The 26,922-nt window shown below is 41.9% G+C and overlaps 2 protein-coding genes across 3 annotated transcripts in view; one reads left to right on the forward strand and one right to left on the reverse strand.

The window, feature by feature from the left end:
- On the forward strand, positions 1 to 25,954 carry LOC146693802 (mitochondrial intermediate peptidase-like). The gene is made up of 20 exons (XM_085429722.1): positions 1 to 265; positions 366 to 604; positions 731 to 904; positions 1,996 to 2,084; positions 2,222 to 2,308; positions 2,420 to 2,483; positions 2,580 to 2,762; positions 3,274 to 3,430; positions 3,565 to 3,613; positions 4,182 to 4,242; positions 4,434 to 4,486; positions 6,691 to 6,844; positions 6,999 to 7,076; positions 7,784 to 7,991; positions 8,657 to 8,766; positions 8,945 to 9,019; positions 9,576 to 9,692; positions 13,386 to 13,507; positions 14,315 to 14,388; positions 23,663 to 25,954. The coding sequence occupies exons 2-20, from the start codon at positions 458 to 460 to the stop codon at positions 23,761 to 23,763; spliced, it is 2,103 nt and encodes a 700-aa protein (XP_085285848.1). The 5' UTR covers positions 1 to 265; positions 366 to 457; the 3' UTR covers positions 23,764 to 25,954.
- LOC146693803 (tumor necrosis factor receptor superfamily member 19-like) overlaps positions 25,778 to 26,922 on the reverse strand; it is a 17,758-nt gene continuing 16,613 nt past the window's right edge. For both annotated transcript variants that reach the window (XM_085429724.1, XM_085429723.1), the window contains exon 10: positions 25,778 to 26,551. In XM_085429724.1, coding sequence (XP_085285850.1) covers positions 26,547 to 26,551 — 5 coding nt within the window. In that variant the 3' untranslated portion in view covers positions 25,778 to 26,546. The remainder of the gene's footprint in view (positions 26,552 to 26,922) is intronic.

Raw genomic sequence — 26,922 nt, forward strand, 5'->3', positions numbered from 1 at the left:
ATCGCGAACTAATTTTCGGTAGCTCATCGCACTTTCGCCAAAAATGAAATGAAATTTCAGATAACGAAATTTTAGATAACGACATTTTGTTTAAATGCAGTTAATTTGAACTTATAAAAACAAAGAGTGTGTCGTTTTTATTTTTTTAATAATGGTACCGGAAGCCCGATGTTTTGGTTTTTTAGCGAAAATACAAGTAGCAACAGTTATGGAGATTCGCTTTCATTTTCCAGTGAGCTAACATGTGAGCACTTCAATGGAACAGGTAAGCTTTATACGTCAAAGAAAGTCCGTTTTAATTATCCTGAAAAAGAAAGGTCTAAAATAAACTGACCTAGCTTTGTTTACATTTCCGGCTTTTGCAGCTAGGCTGACGTACAAACTAAAATCGAGCATGTCCTCTGCCAATCACTGTCAGCACTCTTAGCCTCAGAATCAACAGACAGGTTTGTACAACATGTCAGCGTGCAGGAGGATGTTTTACTTGGTAAAGCACAGGAGCCTGTTGACGTATGTACGGAGAAATCTCACTACATGGTCTCCCGTTGGAGCTGCTTTCAATGCCAGACCTCACAGGAAACTGGACCTGTTACAGAAAAATGTGGTGTGTACTTTAAAAATGATCATAATAAAAAAAAAACTTACAAAACTGGCAGAATAACATTTACACTATGTAGGTAAGTCTTGCTTTAGTTGGTGGTGATAACTGTGCGTTTGTGTGTGGTTGCAGGGTTTGTTTGGAGTGCCAGAGCTGAGCTGTCCTGCAGGCTTTCAGGTGGCCACAGAGACAGCTCTGAAGAACACGGAGCGTCTGGTGGAGAAAGCCTGTTCTTCTTCTCCTGGAGTTCAGACAGTCCAGTGCTTTGACCAGCTCTCAGATGAACTGTGTAAAGTGGCCGATCTGGTGAGTTCAACACACAAAAGTGTGCTAAACCTTTGTAGCAAAAGTGTAAATAAGGTCATATTATTCCCCACATAGCCAAGACCAGCCCTACTGACTAACAATGGGCTGTGAGGTCGCTTTCATGTTTGTGATTACATGAGCATGATGAGTACCATTCATAGAGAGTTTGCGGAATGGCTGCAATCACAGCATTGTAGGATGGTGAAAAGATGTACCCGTGGTCTTTTTCTTTTCACGTAAATGTGTACATCCTCATCATTGAAAGAGTGGCCACTGGCCTGTATGTGTAAATAGACTGCGGAGTCCTAGCCTGACGCTTAGCCAGAGGTTGTTTGGTTTCCCCAAAGTCACGGCAAGCGTACACTGTGTTGCTCTGTTTGTGCCAGGGGACCTGATCCTTGGGGTGGACCAATCTTAGGCGTAGCTTTTTGTGTGTTTTGAAGCCAAAGAGTCGTGATATTTTGAGACGGCGCGTCTCAGCTGCTCCAGTACTCTTGACACAAGGGATCAGAAGTGGTTTTTGCTTAAGCAGCAGTTGTGTCCCTGGCTGCTGTGTCTGTGGGGATGGTGTTCGCTCTGTTTGTCCTCCAGTCAAACCTTAAATATTGATCCATATGTGTTGTTTTACGATCAACACATCAACTTTTAAATGTTCCTCATTACTGATGGAAATCTTTTTCATATCCTTCTTGTTGAATTTGATGTGTTGGTCCACCGCGTTAATGTGATCAGTGAATTGTGTTATGTCCTGAGATTTGATTTTCACCGAGGTGTCATCCACATACCTGTACCTGACTCTGTGGCATTCCAGGGTAGGATAAGAGAGCCCTGTTTTCCATTTCCTCTATATACAGATTAGCCACGGTGGGTGAAAGTGGGGAACCCAGTGTATCTATGCTTCTGGCTGTGGACCTTTTATGTGAAGACTAAAGAAGTCACTTGAATGAGTGACAAAACATTTCTCCCACTGAAAATGCAAAGTCCAACAAAAGACCATTGTTTTAATCTCAACCTCCTAAAATTCAGTATGAGCAGAGATTGCTTGTTTTCTTGACAATCTTGTCAACAATAATCATTCTCCCTGTGAACAGGCAGACTTTATAAAAGTAGCTCACCCCGATCCAGCTTTCCGCGAGGCTGCTGAGAAGACCTGTATCGAGATCGGCACAGTCGTGGAGAAGTAAGAAGCGACCTATGTCGTTCATAGCTGCACAACACCAAGAACATGTTTTTATACGCTGTCTCCAACGGTGCGATACGGGTCATTTATGCTTCAGTTTGTGCCTGTGACAGATGTTGATGGTTTTTATGTTTCAGACTGAACACTAATGTTGAGTTATGCAAGAGCCTGAAGAATTTGCTGGACAACCCGGACATCGAGGCTCAGCTGGATCCTGATACAAGGTAATCTTACCTGGTCTTGTATCTGACCTGATTTATCCTTCATCTCATTATGAGATTATCTGATTGTTTATTTTGGCCTGTTGTGGCTTTTGTACACGTTTGCCTCTGCAGGCGAGTGGCAGACCTGTTCATGTTCGACTTTGAAATCAGTGGAATTCATCTAGATGACACACTGGTGCGTTTTTATTAATGGAGTTAAACACACGATGTAGGAAACAATACCTGAAGGCAACATAACGGTGATTGTGCTTGGTGCTTTTTCACCCTGCAGAGGAAAGAGGCGGTTGCTCTTCATGTGAAGTTGCTGGATCTAAACAACGAGTTCCTGGTCGGCTCCCACATGCCGAACAGGATCGCCAGGTCTGCGCTTCCCGAGCACCTACATCTGAACTTTGCAACAGAAGGAAGCTTCATTCAAATCGGGGGACTGCATGCAGATTCCCCCAATGACTTGGTAGGCATTTACTGTGGCTCAGCAAACGTTTCTCTCTTCTGCCCAGAAGGTGGCGCCTCTGCCACGTCTCAGCGCACAACATAGGCTTTGGGTGCTGGTTATGAGAAACACTAAACCTGTGAGAGCTCAAAGCTTTAGTCAAGCAGCTGTTGTTGTTTTTTTGTTTGTTTGTTTTTATCATATTTAATCTAATTTTATAGTGGATAGCAGTATGAAATAGTTTTAAAAAATTAGATCTGCAAACTTTGAGTAATCTTAAAATGACTTTCTGACAGTTGTGTTGTACCATTGTAGAATTTAAGCATGCTAAACTATTTTCTTTAAGCTTGAGATGAAAGAGAAAAAGAAAAGAAAAAAAAAGAATAAATTTTAACATCTTCTGCTTGAAAGTTAGTGTTTTATCTAGCCATCTACCTCTGACCCTGCAAAGATCAGCAGCCTAGTTGTTATGCTATTTTAACAATTCTAGATTTTGTCATGAATTTTCCTTCTTCCTCTTCCACTTGTGTAGGTGCGAGAAATCGCCTACAGGATTTATCTCTATCCCAACGCAGAGCTGATGGGGTGTTTGGAAGAGCTGCTGAAATGCAGATACAAACTGGCCACACTGGTGGGCTACAAGTCCTTCGGACACAGAGCCCTAAAGGGGACAATGGCCAAAACCCCAGGTTACTACACCTCTCTGGGGTTTTTCTCACAGTTGGGACATTTTCATTATTCAGCACTGTCAATATTTTGTGCCTTTGAGAACTATTCTCGGGAGGTTTACACGCTGCATTTTTGTTCTTATCCCTCTTTGCAGAGACGGTGATGAGCTTTCTTCAGCTGTTAACAGACAAGCTGTCAGACAGGTACAGCTTTCCATGTTTTTCATAATAAAAATCCACTGATCAGCTATTTCAGTTTGGCAGGTTGAATCATCAGCACGAGCTGATTTATGTTTTTGTTGCCTTTGGTGTAAAGGCTTCATTAAATCGGTGCTTCCCCTCGAGGTTAACCATGAGTTATTAGGCTATTTAAGATGTTTCCCAAAGATCCACAATTACTGAAACGAGTGACCCTTTAATTAGTTTTGTCATACATGCGAATATGAGTTTGATCATTTGCACAATGATGCATTTTTAGAAAACCTTTGTGTTCCTCTTTTTGTGTGGGATGGATTCTCTGTGTGCTTAGATTTCTTCAAACAGTCCAAAAATATGCAATTCAGGTGGACTGGGAGACTCTAAATTACCCACAGGTATGAATGTGAGCCTGTTAGCCTGGCAGCCTGTCCAGGGTGTTTCCCTGCCTTCAGCCAAATGCATGCTGGGATTGGCTCTGGCCCCCGTTGACCCTGAGTAGAGATAGGTGGGTAAAAAGCAGGAATGAACGCCTCGAGTCATCACGCTAATAACTTGTTTGGTGCTTCTCTTTCAGAACAGCAAAAGACTTTAAGATGATGAGAGACATGAAGAAGAAACTCAGCCCTGGACATTCTGTGCGTGATTTTTATTTTTTTAATGTGCAAGAATATTTTTGCCAACTACACAACATTACACTCACTGTTACACATTTCTCTCTATGCTGTTATGCCTTAAAGCAATTAATACTGATTACACAATATTATATTTTAACTCCTGTAAGTTGATTCTGATTTAGAGTTACGATGAGTTCTGTGTTTTCTGACAGGAGCTCATGCCCTGGGATCATCCATACCTCAGCGGTGTCTTGCGTGCTGAAAGGTGAGATTTAGCTTTTATGAAACATATTTTTCAGCTTGCTGTCACTTGATAGTCATTCACATGTTTGTAATTCCATATTGCTTCACAGCGGCAGCTCTTATCACGTCCCACTTCTTCATCAAGTGTCGCTTTTTACAAAAGGTGTTAGGAGAGACGCATGGGAGTAAACTTCAGGTCTGATTTTCAGTCTAATCGACCTCCTTTTTTTTTTCTTTTTTTTGTAACCCAATGGCTTCTTATGACTTGATGATCTAATCAGCCAATCACATGGCAGCTACTCACTGCAATCAGGCATGTAGACACGGTCATGATGAGCATCAGAGTGGGAAAGAAGGAGGATTTAACAACATTGTTGGTGTCAGATGGTCTGCTCTCAAAAACGCTAAAGTTGAACATGGCGATAACTTTACTGTACTCAAGGGACCCCCACAGTCATCAGATCTCAATGCAGTACCCAGTATCAGCAAGGCAGATGTAACTAAATGAAAACAAATGAAGTTGGACTAAAAATAAAGACTTGGAATTGTATTAAAAATTGTATTAAAAAAACAGGCGTCGATGCGTGATAGAAAGCATGTGCTGGCAAACCGTCCTGGATGTCACCCATGACGTGGAACTTAAATAAACTGTGGTCGTCTTTGGCATTCAGCAAATTCAAGGAGCCATAAGTTTCACTATTATTAGTTTTTCTTTTCACTTTCCTTAACATTTAGTGTTTTAAACACTAAATAAATACATTTTTATACAATTTTAAAAAAAAAAAAGCCAGATATACAAATTAAAAGTCGTCTATGGAAACACATTTTTAAGATGGTTCAATGAAATCATAAATGTGAAATAAAAATAATTTCACATTTCAGGCTTTAAAGGGTTAATGAGCTGCACTTTACAGAGCAAAGGCTAATTATATGTTGAGTCTGGGGAGGCATTAGGTAACTCTTTATTGCAGACATTAGTGATCTGTCAGGTGTTCTTTGAACTTAAGCAGCTACTAAGTTTTCTTGAAACTTGGACTTGATGTGTCTTTACAGATTTTCTGAGGAGGAGTGGGGTCTGTGCTCTCCTTCCTCATGCTGCCAGTCCTCTGGGACTGGTCCATCAATCCTCTTCCGTTTATCCTTGTCAGGGTCATGGGGTGGGGTTAGAGGCTATCCCAGTTACCATAGGGCGAGAGGCAGGGCACACCATGGATAGGTTGCCCGCCTGACCCAAGGCTAACACAGAGAGACAGACAACCATTCGCACTCACGTTCACACCTATGGACAACTTAGAATGACAGGTTAACCTAACGGCACTAAGCGCATGTCTTTGGACTGAGGGAGGAAGCTGGAGTACCCGGAGAGAAACCACGCAATGACAGGGAGCCACCATGCTGCCTAAAAATTGATGTGGCATTTAAAAAAAGAAAAGCCCTTTTCGGTGTATGACGGCGAGGAAAGGAACAGCCAAGATCCCAAATTTAAGTTGGTCCTCACAAAGACGGTCATACAAGTACACTCTTACATGCTCACATTATGTTAATTCCTCCCACTGAGGCTCTTTCGTCACAATCACAGGCTTTTTTGTTTCTCTCAGTCACTCATTTTCTTTTTATCGGTGCTTTTCCAGCAGTACCAGCTCGAACCGGTGTGTGTTCAGACCCTGCTGAAACAGGGACTAGAGCTTGTGTGTGGTAAACACAGCTAGTAGCTGTGTTCAGCAGTGGCCTGTTATTCATCACTGATAATATATGGATGTGGTGTTCTAGCTAAACAACCGTTTTGGCTCGGTGGTCTTTATCTTTGATGCCTTATAAGCAGCATGAATGAAAGGAGCCATTTTAAGCATGGGTGGCCAAACCTGAGCCCTGGCACTGTGGTGGCTTTGCCCTGCCAGCTGAGCTCACATATGAGTGATAGTCAGGATCCGTTTTCTTTTTTTTCTTAGCTAGTCAAGTGAGCAACCTGCAGCTAAACGTATACAGAAATATGTCCTGGTTCAAAGCGGGCAAGCGTTACCATTCTTTTTTCATCTGGGCTTCAACTTCTGGTTCAGTAATAAAAAAAGGGCCTTTTGGGCTATTTGACCACTCTAGATCTGCTGATCTTCCTGTTTTAGAAGATGCACATGATTCCTATTTGTTGTTTTTATGTACTTTGTTGGATCACGGTGCTGAAGGTCACATCTCCTTCTTTCATTGATATGTTCTGATTTGTCACGGCAGGTACAACATAGAGCCCAGTCTGTACAGTCCCTACTTGTCTCTTGGTTCCTGTATGGAGGGTTTGAACAATCTCTTCTCTCAGCTGTACGGCGTCTCCCTCATGTCTGAACAACCCAGAGCTGGAGAGGTCTGGAGCGAGGATGTCCGCAAACTGGTAACTCATTATTAGTGAGGAAAAAAGGTTCGCTTGTGTGGAATAGTCTGTGCCAAGCGCTAATCCACGGACCATTTTTAAAGATCAAAGTTTCAGATGCTGTGTCTGTGTGCAGTTATTGGGTGATTACATCACTGTGCGTGCATTTCTCCAGGCTGTGGTCCATGAGACGGAGGGATTACTGGGATACATCTACTGTGACTTTTTCCACCGGCAAGATAAACCTCATCAGGTATGAGCACACACTCATCGACGTACTCGAGATTTTAAAGTATCTCTTCCTTCTTTGAAATGTGGTTAACCATTCCCAAACGAGTTTTGTAAAATGTGGATTAAAAACAGAAAAGCCACATTTTATTCACACTCGAACATCGAAACCATATTTTAACATAGATGTTTAAACTTAGACTAATTCATGAAAAAAAGCAACATTTCAAGTAAAGTTGGGACTGGGGCAGCGAAAGGATGGAAAACTAAATGCTACTAAAGGGAAACAGCTGGGGGAACATTTTGCAACCAGTTAGGTTAATTGACAACAGGTCAGAGTTTCACAGAAGTAAAGATGAGCAGAGGTTCACCAATCTGCAAAAAACTGTCTACAAATTATGGGAGAACTTCAGAATAATGTTCAACATCAATGTCTCTTAATCGACATAATATCAAAACATTCAGAGAATTCTTTGTGCAGAAGGCTGAAATTCAATACTGGATGCTCTTAAAATTAAACATTTTCTCTGTGTAAAAATTTTATTTCTATTGTGAGTAAAATTTGTTCATGAGATTTGCAAATCTCTACATTCTGTTTGTTTTTTCACATTTTTAAAAGTGTCCCAACATTTTCTGAGTTTGTATTTAATTATGTTTTGGTAACGTCATTAGTATATATCAGTATTATTTTCTATAGTAGCACTTTAGCCTCACTCCTCATTTTCCTCCCAGGACTGTCACTTCACCATCCGCGGTGGGCGCCAGTGCCAGGAAACTGGTCAGTACCAGTTGCCAGTCGTGGTGCTGATGCTGAGTCTGCCTCACCCTACCAAGGGCGCCCCCACCTTGCTCACTCCCGGCATGATGGAGAACCTTTTCCACGAGATGGGCCACGCTATGCACTCAATGCTGGGACGCACTCGCTACCAGCACGTGACAGGTGCGGAGTGACCCTTACAATGAGTAGGGCTCTTCAGTGGACCCTGGTTTGCTTGAGGATTTAGAGAAGTAATAATATTGGAACATTATGGCTTTGCATTTCCAAATGTCACAAGGTAGAATTACATAGATTGATACAGAGCTGTAGGAGGGGGTTATACATTACACTGTGGTGAATTGAACAAGGAAAGTAAGCCCCGAGGAGAGGGCAGATGATAGCTGGCTGCTAACGCTGTCATTTGATATGGTTTGGTTTGCAGATACCTTCAGTAGTAATTTAAGATCCCAAAGCCTTTATTTGAGCCTGACAACAGTATCTATTAACTGCACTGGAGGTTGTTTCTTCACTGGGCACAATGTTTAGACATGTTGGTTAAGTTTGTGTTGTGTAAATCTCATGACAGTTGCTCTTTTTCACCTCTGTTCTACACATCTATTCCTGCCCTATGTGCTTTTGCTTACTTATTGATATTGCTGAGTGTCACAAGATCACAAGGACTTGTATTGATTCTGACTTTTGGTTGGGGCTGTAAAGACTTTGGTTTCTCATTCTGGCTCACTTTTTCGTTTTTAACACTCTAAGCATAAAAGCCAAAGCACTTAAGCAGCCAAGAATAAAGTCACCTATATCCTGCTTTGTTTTAAAGTCTCTCATCCCTTCTCTAGGAACCAGATGTGCAACTGATTTTGCTGAAGTCCCCTCCATCCTCATGGAATACTTTGCCACCGACTACCGAGTCATCAGCCAGTTTGCACGGCACTATGAAACTGGAAAGGTAAACCTTAAACACTCAAAACGATTTAAACTGAGGACAGATTTGAATCGATAAAGTACAGAAATATGTTCTGATGAAATATTACGGTCATGGGATTGCCATTAAAATTTGCAGGATGAAGGCTTCAGATGAAAATTCTGTTCATTTGTAGCTTTAATCAGTTTTATCGTCTCTTTAGCCGCTACCCGAGAGTATGGTGGCTCGCTTGTGTGAGTCCAAAAAGGTGTGTGGAGCTGCAGACACCCAGTTGCAGGTAAGATTAATGTCTTTGCATGTACGTTGTCACAGAGCACGCAACAGCAGGAACCATCCATAACACGTGTCAGCTAATTTATGATGCTTGTGTGGCACTACTTTAGTGTTACGCCCACCCCTAAGGAAAAAAAACAACAACTGAAAATCTCATACTAACACCTGTGGTGCAAAAGTCATAAAAAAACATAAAAAAACCCCTGAGGAGCTGATGTGATAAAGAACAGTCCTTCTCTGCTCATAAACAGCATCTGGTGGCTATGAAAGGTTTGGTTTTGTTTTTATCTTTTTGATTGGTTCCCATTCTGTTTTAGCCTTTATCCCTTTTTTTTTTTTTTTTTATTAGGAAAGCTCTTGTTTTTGTGCTCCTTGCTTATCTGTTTTTCTTTACAAAGCTAAAACTGATTCAAACAAGACAACCACAAAACATGTTAAAAGTTTAATGGGCATTCATGTCCAATGGTGTGACATTAGTCACCATTTAACTCTATTTCTGCAGTTTAAGAGTTTTCACGTTGGTGATTGTTTTTGCTTTTTTTTTTTTTCTTGCTGTGTAGATTTTCTATGCAGTCTTGGATCAGATCTACCACAGCGAACCACAGAACCGCTCTACCACAGAAATCCTGAAGGACATGCAGCAGAAATTCTACGGCTTGCCTTATGCGCCCAACACGGTACAGCCTGACCACCTTTTTTTTCCCTTTCTCCCCCCGTGACTTATGGTCTCTGACGTCATGACTACAGGATAAAATACAAGCTTGGAAGTTGTTGATAATTTAGGGTTCTGTGCTCTTCTTTTGATACCCATTTAATGAGATCACAGAAACCTTTTAGTCTTTAACTTTCTACTCACTTCTCCTTTCTTATTCGCTGTCCTTCCTCTTTCTCTCACTGGTTTTTTATCTCTCACCCAGGCACAGCAGTGTTTAAAGGATTAAAGCTGTTTTTTGAAGGGCTGCTAAAATAACAAAGCAGGGGGATACTTTAAATGAACCCTCCCAGGGGGAAATATTTGAGCCTCTTCCTCCCTCCTCTTTAATGAAAAAAGTGCTTTATTCCCCCACTTTAGCAGCTGTGGGCTGAGGAGGATGAGGCCAGGAGACAGAAGGGAATCAAAAACAGTCATAATTTAGCCAGAAATGGCCTTCATACAGCATTTACTCAGGGCTGTAATTATGTGGGGTTGCCATCAGGAATAAAGATTACAGGACTGCTATATATTCTGCCCGGACGACCGTGTCCCAGCCAGCGTTTCTCCTCACAGGAGTCCTCCCACTCCTCTGTACGTGCCTCGCTTTGTAGCTCCCTCTCCGGAGATTGCGGTTTATGTTATATAGTTTCCCACTGTCGCAGTCATTTCTCTTCAAGCTTTCAAGCCATACGGGAAGCTCTAACAGGCACTTTGCCTCCGTGTGCACAGCCACAACCACAAGCGAGATCGCTTTCCTCATTTGAACTGAGGGTGATTGCAGTACTTAAACGTCGAGTATTAGATCACGATTGGATCGGAGCAAGTGAAAACAGATTTGTTTAGATCCTTAAAATGTTCTTTTTTGTGTGGTTTACCCTCTGAATCCATCCCTGTCTGACTGCCTTCATGGAAACGCAGCTCAGGAAAAAGTTTCCGCAGTAAAGAGAAGTTTGGAGTGGCTAATGGGTTACAGAGAGCCACAGATTATAAACATTAGGGTGATGCTGACATGTGTATAGTTTATAGAGGAGGGCTATCAGTTCCCGCTGTGTACAGAGTGAGAGGATCAGCTGCGAGTAACACAGACCACATGCTCACTCTTGAGCTGAAGATAATATTTGGGAATAAGAGGCAGAAAGCGAGGTGTCCTGCTCGCTTTTGTTGACATTTCTCTAACTGCTAATCCGTGCCTTTAACACTTGCAATGCTGTCCCTTTTATTTCCCCAGAGGATGAGTCGATGTGTATGCGACGGCTCACGTTCTTCTCACAAGTCGAGTTTGGAAAGACCTAAAAATGTCTTTTAACTGACACTGAAGAGGAGCAGAGTAAAAAGCAAGGGCTTACTCAGTTTCCTTTTGTATGTGAGGATGAAAAGGATATCTTGCTGACATGTGACCCGCTCGCACTCTCTCAGAAAAGCTGACGATAATCATTTGATGTGAGACGAAGGGATTGAAAACAAAGAGAAGCTTGGAAGCCTGATAATCAAGGCACTTTGTGATGAGTACTTAAAGCATCCTGTCAGAGACTGCGACATATTACCAAACAGTTTTTCAGTAGCAGAACATCAGCAGTCAGGAAGCACAGAGGAATCAAAGAGCCTCCGAATTAAAACAAATTAAAGCAGGCTTTTTGTAATTTTCTGGATGTGTTATCGCATTTGTTAGCGCGGCCTACATTTTCTATTTCATAGCACTTGAAAGAGCTGATCCGAGCTCCTGTATTTGTGTTCCTGCTTCTCTAACCCACACTTTCCTGAGCCGTGACTCCTCTCAGGAGTGCTATCGACTCTTATTAAAGTCACTACAGCCCTGAGGAGTCTTGTCAAGTCAACACGGGAGTGTTTTTCATGCTGTTGAGCGACCGCGCTTAGTTTAGCAGACACAGCTCCTCTCAAAAAGCAGTTGTTTTAGAGCTTACAACCTACAGTGCTCTTTGTCTTATTTTTTTACATTCATATCCCTTTATTATTCAAATTTCTGAAAAAAAGATGAACCTTTTTATGTTAAGGGTGATGTATAGAATCAGTAGGTTTTTAAATATCTTCTCACAAACGTGAGTTTAATAGATGTTTCCCAGCATAAAGAATTTAAGATTTTTTTTTATCCACACTAATGCGTTATTTGGCTTTTTGCTGGAGAACATGTACCTTGATTTCAGACGATCCTTTGGAAGCTTCTTGGGCACCAGTCTGCAAGCACATCCCTCAGTTTCATGATTATTTCACTTTAATTTGAGTTCAAATCTTTAACGTGTATGAAGTCTGCTTCCCCCCCATGTGGATGTGCAAGGAGGCGTCTGCAGTCTGTTATGTTTTGTTAACAACAGCAGCTGCTGCCTTTTCTAGCAGGCTGAATGTTTGAATGTTTGCCAGCTGAATTTCCCAGTGTCGCCGTTTTCAGAGATCATAAAGGAGCTCGTCTTTATAGATATGGAGAAGCTCCCCTTCAGGCAACAACATGGGAGAAAAGGAGCGAACGGGGCTTTCTAGCTGTTAGGAATTTCCATGTTTTGTCCGTTTTATAAAAGGACCTGACAGGATGTGATTTAATGTTTGTCAAAGATGTTTGTTCAAGGAAACTTGTATTCATTTCACCAGTTTAATATCATCAGTGAAGACGACGTAGGCAGCTCAAAAGATTGAGAATGTTTGGCGTATTTATGAGTCTGCTTTCTGTTAATATCTACTGACGTGTTGTTTTCACCTCGTCGGTCTGTAGTCAGGGTGTAGTCATTGCAAAATCTGGTCCTGAGTCACTGACTGAAGCAGGCGTTACCACAAACGCCTCTGAAGTACTTTGGCAGGTGTTTATGTGTCTGACTGTCTGGATGTTTCAGAGCAGGTTGTGTCAACATGAAGGGCTGGATATTAAAGGGTGAAGTAATGAGATTAGAAATATGAGCTGAACTGAGTGCAGACACGAAAAGATGTAAAGTTAGATTATAGCTAGGTTGTCCAAGATTGCTCGATTACACCTTGGTTATTTCAAATATGACTGTTTTAAAGACATCAAACTGTTTGGTGTTTGGCCTTTTATCACCTCAGTGTTTATACAGGAACCCTTTAAAATGTCTCCCTAAACGAGACAAACAGATGATTTTTCTGTCGGCGATAGACAGCAGTACTTTGTAGATGCTTTGTTCTACCATGACATACCGAATATCTGCGTAAAGCTCGTCTTCTCTTCTTACCAAAACAGTTGACATTTTGTCTCTTATTTTGGCACTAATGGCGACGGAGGAGTTATGGTCATTTAAAGAGCACTTGTGAGATGTGCACGCTGCCAGGCCGTAGGGTAACCTCACTCTATCCTTTTTATTTTACCCATTTTTATTTGTTTTGGTGTAAGGTGCCCAGTCTTCATGATTTAGTTTTTGATTACGAATGATTTTTTTCATTTTTAAAATTGATGGAGTGTGAATAGCTACAAAAAAATCTGCTGTTTTTACTCATTAGCAGATTTTAAAGTTGCATTTTTAAAGTAATCTGTCCGGCGCAACAGTCGCGTGTCACCTTGGATACGGTGACACGCGACAGATGCTGTTAGGAAAGTTGCAGCCGTGTGGGTTTAGCCTAGCGTTAGCTTTGTCAGGATTGGCAGGATTGGCTTCGCTGTCTTTAAAGTGATACAGTTGTTTATTTTTTTTTGTTCAATGTTCATTTTCTTCTTAAGGCATGGCAGCTGAGATTCAGCCACCTGATTGGGTACGGGGCCAAGTACTACTCCTACCTCATGTCACGTGCGGTGGCCTCGATGGTGTGGAAACAATGCTTCATAGAGGATCCTTTAAACAGGTGAGACCGAAGCTTAACATACTGTTAAATTTTACATACATACATACATACATACATACATACATACATACATACATACATACATACATACATACATACATACATATGTGTGTGTGTGTATATGTATATATGTCTTATAAAACCATCAGAGCTTTCGCTGAGTTAAAGATGTTTTTATTTGAGAGAACCGAATAGAGGAATTATTTTTGTAGGGAGGCAGATATTTAACTGGACACATGGTTCATTATTTATAAGGGCAATAAATACTAAATTGGCTGGAATGAGGAGTCCTCCTAACAATGACTACATTACCCTGAAACTGAAGTACAGGTGGTGAAGAGTTGCAGAAACATAGTTCATATCATCTGTATCAAAGCCCTGGCTTTAATGTCAATGTGGCATCTGCTGTGATTCACAGACACACAGCAGCATCCACATTACCAGATCCTCCTCTATCTAAAGCATTTGCCCCGGACAAGCAAAGCAATAAGGTTCTGTTGTGGAAAATCAACCGTTAATCGTATCAGCATCGCATTGAGCCCTGCAGCAGTTTCACTTCTTTTTGTTTCCCTTTCTGTCTGTCTGTCTGTCCCCCTGGCCTCCTTTACCTCGTCTCGGTAACACCTGCAGTTGTCAGAGCTCTGTTGTTTTTATCACCTGTCTGTTGTTTACAGACAACTTAGCAGACTTGGCCCTGGGCTCCCAGTGGCAGCAGCAGTGATGGAGGGGTTGACAGGTGAATACAGGTGTCTGTAACCGTATCTCTTTCTCTTCCCTGCCTGTCTTCCATCTTGGTTTCTTTCTTAGGGAAATGGGTGAGCGGTACCGACGGGAGATGTTGGCCCACGGAGGAGCTAAGGAGCCCATGCTGATGGTGGAGGGTAGGTTCAATCTTTTTGTCACAAATACTAATAGAATATCATGTTTGCCCACAAACATCTGTAAAGCGCCATTCTGCGCCAACAGTTTGAGGTTTCCTCCCAGATTATGGAGTTGTCAGTCCATTGGCGTCTTGCCCCATGAATTTTTTTTAATTTTTTTTTTAAAACGGGTGTGTCTAATTACTGCAGGTTGTGCCACAAAATTTGTTTTGACTTGCTGGACAGCCGAGAGTGTGACTCCTGCTTGGATTTGTTGTTTTTCTTTTCTCATATGAAGCAGAAAAGGCGTCCTCACTTAAAAGAAAGATGGAAGCTGCTGATCCAGCTGCTGTTGTTTCAGGTGGTCACAGCTACCACTGTTATGGTTTGTCCCACTCTGCGCTTTAGATTCCACCGTGGTACATGTTTACTAGTTTAACACACCTCCCAAGGTCTCTTATCTTTGTTTACAGGAGCTTTGTCAGCCCAAAGCCTGTCCTGCTCTCGGCGAGCTCACTCTGCGGCAGTTACACAGTGCCCCTTGCTAGTCCAGCCCTTATTTGATCTGCTTTTAAAGGTTAACTAAAGAAGATAATTAAAAAGATAACGATATGGCTCCTAGTGCTTTTTGTGTACACAGGCGATCATGAAGGAGGGAAAGACCGAAATGTTTGATTATAGGTTTGAGTGCTTAACGCTGCTGACTCTGCAGGGCTGAAAACACAGACCGGACCACTTTTGTGTTTCAGATCAAACAAACTCAAATATTCCAGTAACTATTCAATAGATTCGTCGTTCTCAGTAAATCTTCAGGATTTCTGTGACTCAATTTTCTTGTTGTAACACCATAACATTCACATTCCTTTTGTTTGATTATTGGCACCAAATGGATCAATTTATGACGAATGTGTCACAGTAAACGTAATCATTTTGATGATCTGGTTACTTTTATCCAATCCCCATATAAGGTCAAATGTCAGCGGCCTCTCACAGTGGTACATGGGACTCCTGTTACGTTGCGAGTGCACCAACTAAACTGGCAGTGTCTTTGCTTACGTTTTTTAGTGCTGATGTATCCGTATGGATGTGGTTGTGTGATGAAATTGCAGCAGCGTATTATGTGACCAACGCAGCATTAACAGGAATGGCTACTCAACCGTTGGGTCTCCCGCTATCTGTCTCTAGGTGCCACGAGGCACCTAGAGGAACTGCAGTTTTCGCCATTGTTGCATTGACTTCATTTTTAATCTCAGGAGGTTACTCCTTGGAACATAAGTGTCTTTAAGAGTATAGCCGGACACAAGGCAAGCTAAGTATATGCTTTATTAATTTATTAATTAACAATTAGTAAGGAATAAAAATGCATGAAAGGGTTTACAGTTTCACCATCCTACAATTTACTGTCTTTTTAGTGCTGATTAGCCGTTGTTAGCATGCTAATCCCAATTCGAGATGGCTAATGATTAGCATGTTAGCGCTCGTTTTTATTTTAAATATGCTGATATTTGAGATATTTGAGGTATAAAAATTAGTGACAAGCTGGGCTGCAAACTCATCAAACTGCATTTGTAGTAGAAACGATCCTTGCTTAGGAGTGGAACTGGGCCTATGTGATGATGTCCAGGAGCAGTTTCCTTTTATTACTTGAAGTAATCACACAGAAGTCACATTTTTGAGTGTATGAAATTTCCCCCATATCAGAAAAAAAATCTGTGTAATGTGCTTTCAAGGAGTTTGGGTAGTTGAGCTTCATCAATGCTGCATCAAGGAAGAAGCCTTTCACATTAAAGCACAAACAGGGTGTTGGAAGAGGGTGGACTTGAACTGCAAATCGAACGCATGCTTCTTTCTTTCCTTCTACACCCCTCCTCCAGCAGTTGCTGTGGCCTGTCTGGACAGGACAAAAGTGGAGAAGGTGAGAAGAGAGAGACACAGAAAGATAGTGATATCGGGTAACGTTTAGGAGCGTACTGTAAATCTCTCCCTCAGGGTCACCCCCTCCCTCCTCCACTGGATTGTTCCTGTGACAGCTCCAAACAGGGCTGCACCCACACTCTGAAATGAAAACCACCATTGGATCAGATCCTCGCTGTAAGATCTGTTGTCCAATTAACTGTTGCTTAACTTACGATATTTGCTTTTATGGTTTTCTTTGTAGCGAATGCTACTCTAGTTATAGTCCAAAGCCCTGCGTGAGGCAGAGTTTTAATGGTGGTTTTTATCGCTCTGGCTGCAAGTCACAGGGGAAGGAAGGCTCTAAAAAACGTCTGCTCTGGGAATAATGATTAACCCAGCGATTGCATTGTCTGACAGAAGATGCAGATCAAATGAAAGAGCCTTGGGAGGGCTAGATGGTAGATCCACTCTCACATTTTTTGGCAGCCTGTCCATTGTGTGCACCTGCATTTATAATAATTTTATAATAATACATTTTTTTCCTTGTCTGGAGAAATGCTTCAGCTAAAGCAGAAACTCTCTGCAGTTTAAAGAACCCTCATTGAGCCACCTCACCATTTTGATGAAAAACTACAAAACATCGGCACATGTGCTGAAATATTTAAGTTTCCACAGTCTTTGCTGAAGGGTTGATGGGTTCATAGCAGACATCCTGAAATCTTATTGAGGAATGGAAAATTGATTTGAAGTGAATTAGAATGGCTCTTTTTATGTCCTTAGCGGGGATTAGGCCAGCAGAAACCAGAACACTAGAGGAAGGAGACAGAATCCAGATCCAACCCATTACACATAATCCTTTCAAACAAAGAGCCTTGTAAATGGAGGTGTGTATCATTTCCCTGCTTATCCCCCTTAGGTGAGGTGGTAGAAGGGGCATAAGGGCACACGGGGAACCGGAGCAGACCTGGAAAGGCCAATCAGAGGCCAGTCTTTATCTGGATGCCTCCCTGCCTGCTCCTGGATGTTTCCCAGGAAAAGATGGTGTTGAAATGTAAACCCAGGTATTAAATTCATTGCGGCAGCATCACTGCAGTGAGAGAGAGAGAGTGAAAGCCGATCGACTGGCTAAACTGAACCTTGGGTCCTCCTACAGAGAGGGCTTTCATGGCCCAGGCTGTTCCCATAGTCTCAAACACTGAGCACAGAAAATGGATCTACTCGGGCTCTGTAGCAGGGACTCGGGACCTCGTTCGTTCTTTGTCTGGGGAAGCGTGACTGAATAGTTCTTATGACTGCTTGTACAATCAGTAATAAACCCCGAGGCGGGGTGCTTTGTACAATCCCACAGCACTTGTGAGACAGTGATGCATAGTTCTGTCTGAAGTCGAGGAGAGGATTGGATAAACCTCATAGTCCAGATGTTAAGCTGCAAAAGGCATAATTTACAGCCCGTACTTGAGTCAGACTCAATGTTTGATCAGGTAAATGTTTAACTCGTGGGGGCTTTCCAAAATTGTCCTGAATTCTTACTTTAAGTCTGTGTCAGATGGGATGTGATGGCTAACTGAAGTGCGAGTTCAAGAAAATTAAATTCTGTTTTTGAGCAGCAAGGGTGGACAATAGATTTTGTTTGGAGCACATTTCATGACAAACCATAAAGTGCAGGAAGAGCCTGTGCTTTTCATCACATCTGTCTGCTTTTTGGCTTTTTATTTTCTCTGCCCGACCCTCCTTGGGGGGCCCTGACCCGCAGATATACGAGTTACCGAAGTTATTACGATTCACCCTGAGCGGGGACATAAATATGTTCAATAAATTTTATAGTAATCCATCCAAAAGCTGCAAAGTAAATTGCATGGGAGCCATGAGCATCTGTATTATCCATCAAACATTTATTTAAATACTACACAGTAGAAGTGACCTGCAGCAGGTCACAGGATTCATGCTCAGAGGACCAGAAATGGCAGCGTGTCATGGCCATCCAAACAATGGCGGCTGAGGTATTTCAGTTTGGACTAAAGTGGTGAGCAGACCCGTCTGTCTGCATAAACACACTTAAAAATTTTTTAGAATGACTCGATGCATTAAGCCGAATAAATCTGTTTGATGCAATTTTTTACGTAAGTGTTGCTTTGGAAAAATTATGAAGAGGTTGTGTTGTGTTGATGGTCCTTTTTAATTCTCGTGTGTGTGTGTGTGTGTGTGTGTGTGTGTGTGTGTGTGTGTGTGTGCTTACTCAACAAAGAGCCTCCCAGTGCAGTGTTTGTCATCACCCTTGTCTTGCTTGCTTTCTGGGCCTGTCTTAAGTGCGGTTTGTAGAAAAAGCTTCCTGAACTTCAAAGCTGTAATTACAGAGGCGGTGAGCCCCCGGGCCTGCCTGCAGGTCTGACAGACGTAGCTACTTTTCACACCGTGACAAGTTTGGAATAGTTATGAGAATCGGCTAATGAAGCAGCAAGTACCTTAAGATTTGTGAAAACGGTGTCAAACACTTCCGGGGGAATACGAGGCGGCAGAGGAGACGGGGCTAGTTATCGCACGCTCCAGTTTGTGCACATTTCCTACGTAGCACAGTGCTGCCTCGGAGTTGCAACTGGGTGTAACTGGCCTTCAAAAGAAGCCTATTAAATTGTGAAGTACCAAAAATACAAGCTATAACAAGGAGTTAAGGTCAATATGTTTTTATGAAAAAGTTTCAGTTTTTTCAGTAATGTTAAAGTGTCTGTTGTGTGTTCTGTGAGGGAAACACGAATGCCATTCATGGCCTGTTTGAAGGGGACAAATTAAATGTGTTATTTTGCAAGAATAAATAAATAAGATGAGACACCCTTTTTTTTTAAATTTATTTATTTATTTTGCTTTCTCAAATCATGGAGGTCATCAGACAGACTTTATCCATGCCATCCAAACTTCTGTTATTCATTTATTTATTTGTTTTTAGTCAGCATCTCAGATCTTTGATAAATTCATCCAGCAGTAGCTGCAGGCTGGACTGCAATTTTAGAGCACTTGTACTAAATTCATGTCCCCTGAGCTGTCATTACCCAGACTCAGAGCTGCTAGCCAGCCACAGTGGCCTTCGTTGGACTGATACCCATCGCCCACCACCCTTTGAGTAAATAAACAAGCTTTTCTTTGCAGGCTATCTATTTACTGATGTGAAATGTAAAATCCCAGTGTAATTTAAAGATTTTACCATGAGGCTGGACCCACGTCAGGACGTCTTTATATCTGAGGATGTCGTTTCAGGGAGCTGAAAAGATTTTGCCCTTGAAAGGTTTTTTGGGTTTGTTTTTTTTGTTTTGTTTTTTTTGGCATTTTGTGCTGATAGCTGGTGACATAAGCGGAAAAACCAGGGGCTATTGTACGCCAGCAATTCGCAGTGTTTTCCATCTCCCTGAGAACCACTGTCCTGTTTAAAGAAAACAGGAGGCAGTGGAAGTTGCGCTAAAGAAGAGGGTCTTCGAATGTTTGTACATCAGTTGGATAAATTGGGTGGGGTGGAGGAGGGGGACTTTTGATGTACCCTTGAGCAGGTAGTCAGTGGCCAGTTGGTCGATTGAGGCTCCAGTTTGTCTTTTAACATCCCAAAACTCCATTGGCCAAGTTGGCTAACGATGCAAGCCCTGAGATGACTGTAATGATTAGAAGCCCCGCTCTTCAATAGCTGTGTCAGTGCCATTATGAATGGAAATGGAAACTCTTAAATACGAGATGACTCACACTGCAAAGGCTCTGTCCTCGGGCTGTACCAACAATGGGCACAAAGCACAGCCTATGTTTAGTTTGGCTCTGGTTTTTCCTCGGTGCTAAGCCAAGAGTAAGTGTACAGTTCTCCCCACCGTTTGTGACGCAGAGCCACTCGCTCTGTTCCTCTGCGCTGCTGTCGTCGTGAGCCATGGGTACCTGGATGCCCTGTTTGAATGGATCTGTAGATCTCAGCTGTCTAGATTTGTTAAAGTGGTTTCGAACAAATCACAAAAAATCAACTAGAGTTGCAGCGATTGAGTATTTTTTTTTTAATGTCAAAAATAATATTAAGAAACACGACATTAATAGTAATAATGTCAGTAATAGTTCAGGCAAACCTTGGTGGTTTCAGCTTTTCTTTTTTATATATCGCACTAAAATGAATATTACTGGCTTTTGAGCTGTCTGTTGAACAAAAGAGCATGCTGCCGCCATCACCAGAGGCTCTGAGAAACTGTAAATGTTCAGTCATACTCAGTTTTCTTATCCCTATTAATTCAAGTGCAATCCTCGTTCATCTGCAGTGAGTGCAGGCTGTCAGTCTGCTGTTTACCTCAGCTGTAAATATGACTGCAGTCTCAATATGCCGGGTGTCAATTTATGTTCGTTTACTTTTTACAAACCTATTGTTTTATATTTGTTGCAATTTCTGCTGCTCTCTCAACCAGATCACTCTGAAAAATGTGGTATGGTCAAGAGTCTCATCCTTTTTAGTGTTGATGAGACTTTTTAGCTGGATGAATAAAGGATATATAAAACTTGGCCAAAAAACAGCAGCTTCTGCCTTGTGGCAGGAATGGTTTCTGTGGTTCAAAATTACTTGATCTCATTCGCGAGAGATGGGTTTGATACGTTTTTTCACAGATTCTAAGCCAACAAGTTATTTACAGCAGTTTAAATACGGCCAATGTTTTTTTTGGGGGGGGGCAACACTAGCGTTAGTGAAACCGTCTCTTACATTAAAACATTGTTGGACTTGGACACTTGGTGAATAAACTCCCATACGATTTGAGAATGTAATCAAACTATTAATCAGATTGAAAGTGTGATTTTTTTTTTTTTTTTTTAGGACATTTGAGCCCATCATTATCTTCTATAGCGTTAGCTTTCAGCCAGCTGCTGCTGTCTTCCATCAACCAGCACCTGCTGTAATGTATTTTTAATGGATTAGTTTTATGTTTATGAGAACCCATCTGTTTGTTGGAAGACATAATTGCACACAGAGTACAATATTCAGTTTTTCTATTACATAACCTCCAAAATTACCGACTGTACCTTTTTAATTACCCAGTGCTTCCATTCAGTGAAAACCATGAGCTGAGTAAAAAAAACGTATTCAGTTGACATTTTGATACTTGTCTGTGAGCTTCATCTCTTTTACAGTGTGGTGATTCCTCCCTGGGGGGGGGGGGGTCTTGTGTGGCTCGGCCCCTCCTCCCTGTGTGTATGTATAAGGGCAGCTTCTGAGATCAGATACTCCTCCACAGTGTTGTTATGACTCTGAGGTTATCTGTGCATTCCTCTCCAACTCTCCCAGGGGTCGTGGCTGAGAAAATCTCAGTCCTCACTGTGTATTGTTTTGCTTGTTGTCATGTACCGTAAGAACTGTGTGCCAACACCACGAGCTGCTGCTGCTGAGCAGCTAGCATGGGAACTGTTGTTTACCTGACTAAGTTCCTTCACAGATTGCACTTCCTTTTCCACCTTTAGCCCCCCCAACAGACACACACACACACACACCACCAGCACCTGTGCATCTCTCATCAGTCTTGTAGAGTAAACTTTGCTTGTTTAACACCACAGAAACTTGTAGCTGGTCAGGCCCCTTTAAACACAGCAAGGAAATGAAATCTATGATAAAGTGACGGTGATGCTGCAGTATGTATGTATGTATGTATGCATGCATGTATGTATGTATGTATGTATGTATGTATGTATGTATGTATGTATGGAGAGTTCAGCTCAGTAGCCCTTAGCTCTGTTTGCACACATGCTGTAAAAAATCAACCAAAGTAAACAAGTGCCATGTCAGGACATGTGCGTACCTCTGTGTCTGTTTCTCTGTTGATTTTTGTGCTGCATATTTGAGAAGTAAAGGGGGGATTTGATTAGGTTAAGGCAGGAAAACTCTTCTGGGTCAAACTTGAGATTTTCAAAAGCATTTACGCAGCTATGAGAAGCCTGCGTGACGGACCACAGAGAGCTGCTAACAGGACTGTGGGCTTCGACTCATATTTCTCATCATTAATTGGAAAACTAAAGTCTCCATGAAAGAAAGTTGGGGCTTAAATTACAACGCTCACTTTGATCTGAGGTATAAATTCAGCATACTCTTTGTGAGCATCTAATAATGCATTTTGGTCTCTGCCTCAAACACGCCACAGACGTCAGCAGCGGTCAAAGGAGAAAACACCCTTCGGCTCTATAAACATGACTATCAGTTTATGGTTGGAGTCGTCTCTGTGATGTGGCTGCCGTGTTCACAGGGATCCCGGGGCCCTGCGGTTACAGTGTGTTAGGGACCCCTGTGTGATGGTATCTCGCGTTGTAGCCAAGGGGCAGGGTGCGACTGGTGGGTAAGGAGAGATGGCAATCCTGCTGAGTCAGAATCATGGTGGAAACAGCACAGACTCCCGTGTGTGTGTGTGTGTGTGTGTGTCCACATCTTGATATCTGTCTACATTCAGGATCGCTGTGTGAAACTCTTTGCGACGCCATTCATGCGTGTCTGCAGACGTTCCTGTGTGTGTGCATGTGTGTGTGTTCGTGCACTCAATGGAGGTGACCTATGCAGGAAAGACGGGGAGGGGGAGAGTGCTTATTTACATTGGCAGCTGCACAAGGGGAAATGAACTGACTTCAAAGCGGGCGTGCTGCTGAATTGTAAAGCGAGCTAGGGAGTCCTCAATGCATGAGCTGGCAGACAAGCTCTGAAAACACACAGACATTCCCAGAGCTCACTCTCAGCTCCACGACACTGGACACATTCTTGTGTAATCTATGTGAGTGAGACAGAGAATATAAAACATTGTAAATATACAGGAAATCTGCACATTTTGGTTACTTTAGTGCATATACTGTGATGGACGTTATTACCAGCTGAGGCCTGTTAAGGTGTGAGTGTTTGAGCCCATTTTCTCAGTGTAAGTACTGTGTGAGGAGTAAAAAGTGCTGCACTACATCTGCAGTAGTTTAGGATGTGTTGAGGCGCTTTTGTGGTAAAATGTGGTGATGTCCTTAAATCTTCACTTCAAAATGCAGATGATGGTGAGCAACATTGCACTGGGAAAAATCCATTGTAGTGTTGAGGAAGAGAAGCTGGAATTAAAAAAAGTGCTGCAGCTGAAATCCATTAACCTAAAATGATTTTAGCTTAATTTGGGAAGAAAAAATGTAGCACTTGCTTCAAAGGATCTCAAAAAACAAAAGGTTTTTCTTTTCCTTTTTTATGATCACTCCTCTGACATCAGATTAAAAATATTTCAGCACTAAGGAAAGCATGAATGAAGTGAGATGGAGTGATTGAAAACAGCAAACTAATTCTGGTGCCACTCCTTGCAGCCTGCAAACACCCCCTAATGCCTCTGTGTGTGTGTGTGTGTGTGTGTGTGTGTGTGTGTGTGTGTGTGTGTGTGTGTGTGTGTGACAGGAATGCTGCAGAGACGGCCCACCATCGGGGACTTTGTGGACGCGCTCGTGTCTGAGCTCAACCCAAACTTTGAGACCTTCATCATGGACTCTGAGGGTTGAAGGCCAGTTTTGGCTGCAAGGAAACGAACTTTATGAGGCAAAGATTGAGAGAACGCTGGAGAAATCAAAGACATGCCGTCATATTTCATAGTCACGGTTTCTAAAGATCTTCATGCTTTCTGCAAATGAACATAATGTATATTTAATATATTTGACATGTTCTCTTGCTGCACACAGTTAAAAAGTTAAAGAACCCTGAAACTGTTTGTAAAACTTTTTTTTTTTTTTTTTTTTTTAACCATTTAAAGTTTAAAAAGTTTTAACACTTTAAACTTTTGAAAGAATGAATAACAAAATGCAATCATTTTCACAGCTTATACCCCAAAAGATTGTTCTGAGCTTGTGTAACAGCAGAACATTGTTTTGGTTTGGTTTTTTCCTGATCAAATCAGCATGAGGAAGAATACTTAATCCGTTCTTCCTGTCATGAGGACATTGTTTAGGCTTTAAATTAATACCGCTCCATCTGTTTTGTCTGTCAGGAGTTTGGGGAGGGGTGAAAAAGAAGAGCTTCAGCTTGTGAGTTTTTTACAGCACAATAGGAAAGATTTGGTCAGTTCTTATCATATTCTTCATAAAAGCTGTTGCAACAGTATAAATCACAAAGCCACACAGTCTCTGGAAGTTTAAGAAGTTGTGCATATTTACAAAAATGCTCCACAGAGGCTGTTTGCATCTGTTCCAACAGTTTCACACTGTAGTCGTCAGCTGGGCTCTGACTGCAGCTGCCTTTGCTTGCCTTGTGCCAGCTCCGAGATGCAGATTCACGTCGCTGTTGAAAGTGTAAACACGCCATCAGACAGGCGGAGCCTGAGCGAGCTGGGTGGCTCGAACCTCACAGAGGCTGCAAAACTGTGATTTGACAGTTATGTGGGTGTGATGTCTCTCCAACATTGCTTTGCTTTCAGATCTATTTCCAATTAAACCTGAAGCAAATTATATCAGCAGAGATTAAATGTAACTGAAGTGCAGCCCCAGTATTGATGTTAGTGTAATTTTAGGCATCAAAACAAGTTGACTTGTCACACTGAGTGCTACGCCGCCTGCACAGATGGCTTTGGAAGAAACATAAGATGTTTAGATTAAATCATTCTTTAGTGATTTTTTTTTCTGTGGTGATCAGCCGTCATATTTATAAAATGTTTTTTTTAAATTAGAAGATAGATGGCAATATACACTTACCTGTTAATCTGCTGGTTAACACAAAAAATCTGATCAGCCAGTTTCATGGCAGCACTCCATTCAGACTGGATCCTGCTGAAGTTCAAACTGAGCATCAGGATGGGGAATAAAGGTGAGTTATGTGACTTTGAACTGGTTTACAGAGACTCGTCTGACAAGAAAGATATCCAGTGAGTGGCAGCTCTCTGGATGAAAATGCCTTGATGATGTCATAGGAGACCGAGTTGATAGGAAGGCAACAAGTAACTGCTCATCTGCATACTTTGGTTGTAACAACACGGGAACTTTGAAGCATATGGACTACAGGAGACCACACCAGGTGACACTCATCAGCTAAGAACAGGACACTGAGGCTACAGTTCGCATTGGGATCACCAAAATTATATAATAAACTGGAAAATGTTGCCTGGTCTTATTAGTACTGATTCTTTAGCAACATTCAGTTCAGTTCAATTTTATTCATACTGCCCCAAATTACAACAACAGTCACCTTGAGGCCCTACAATAATACAACAGAGAAAAACCCAACAATCATATGACTCCCTATGAGCAAACGCTGGTGCAAGTGGAAAGGAAAAACTCCCTTTTAACAGGAAGAAGCCTTTAGCAGAAGCAGGCTCAGGGAGGGGCGGCCACCTGGTGCAACTGGTTGGGGTGAGCGGAGGAAGACAGAACACAAGATGTGCTATGAAAGGGAACCAGAGATTAACAAGTAATGATTCAATGCAGAGAAGTCTATTATCACACGAGTGAGTGACTGATTCAAAGCAGCGCAGTACATACTATGAGTTCGTAGTTATTGATTTAAAAAAAAGAAGACCTCAGAACTTCATCCATATGACTGACTTTTTAATTTCATTAAAGAATTTTTACATTTAACAAAAAATAAAGATGATGACAGAATGTATGTAAACATGTTCAAGTGGTTTATTTACAAAAATGGCACATGGAAGTGACCAAACGCAACCATCGTCATAACTGGGTGCATGGGAGGGGGACATACATGATGCCTATGTTACAAAAATATTGACCTATTTACTATCTTACAGTATCTACAACACATTTATCACTTAGACATTCCTCATCTTAACTTGTTCCATATTATCAAGATTGTCTTCAATGTGCAACATAATCACTTTTGACACTTTTCGTCACACTTCAAACTTTACACACAAAAGCTTCATAACACCAGCTGCTAAATGAGCGGTACAGTTTGTTTGTTTGTTTGTTTGCTTGTTCTCTTACACATGAAGATGCAAGACATTCTCGATGCAGAGCAGAGGCTCATTTTGATTCACTGCGCTCCGCAGTAATAGGTCGACATTTGAACTTCATATGATTTTTACCTTCTGGGTCAACGAATTCACAGTCTCTATGCTTTTGTTTGCATGTAAGCACATGTTCTGGTAGATGGAGGGCTCTGAAGTGGGCAGAGTGGCCACACTGGTTGTCTGGGTGTATGTAGTGGTGGTTGCGGTGTTTTTTGTTTTTTTTGTGTTTGATGGGGGTGAACTAGTGAGAAATCCGAGACAGGATCCGGCCACGGCTGTTGTCGAGTCCAGGGTGGTTCAAGGGTGGAACACAAGCCAAAGAAATCTATGTCATCCTGGAAAGAGAGCAGGAAGAGGAATGCAGACACGCAGTGGTTAGTAACGTATCTACCCTCGCCCAGCCAAGAACCTGACTTAAAACAGGACAGTCTTGTCTACATCAAAGAACTTTATTTACCAGCTGCTCCTCATGGACACAGAGTCGCGTCCAAGGCTATAAAAAGGCAAGCCGTGAGTTTGAGAGCAGTTGATGAACAGCTTCTAACTCTCAGCAGGGATTATGGGATTTATTTCATACCGAGCCTGTGTTTTAAATCATGGGAGAGGCCATGTGATTTTTTTTCCTTGCACAAGCAAGTGAGTTAATACACCAATAAAACATGAAGAATTTAATTTTTTTTAACCAATTAAAAAAAAATCTATCAGT

This window comes from Copadichromis virginalis, linkage group LG14, assembly GCF_057382275.1.
Source record: "Copadichromis virginalis isolate Kocher_CV1m ecotype Utaka linkage group LG14, C_Virginalis_male_GT1.1, whole genome shotgun sequence".
NCBI classification, from domain to species: domain Eukaryota; kingdom Metazoa; phylum Chordata; class Actinopteri; order Cichliformes; family Cichlidae; genus Copadichromis; species Copadichromis virginalis.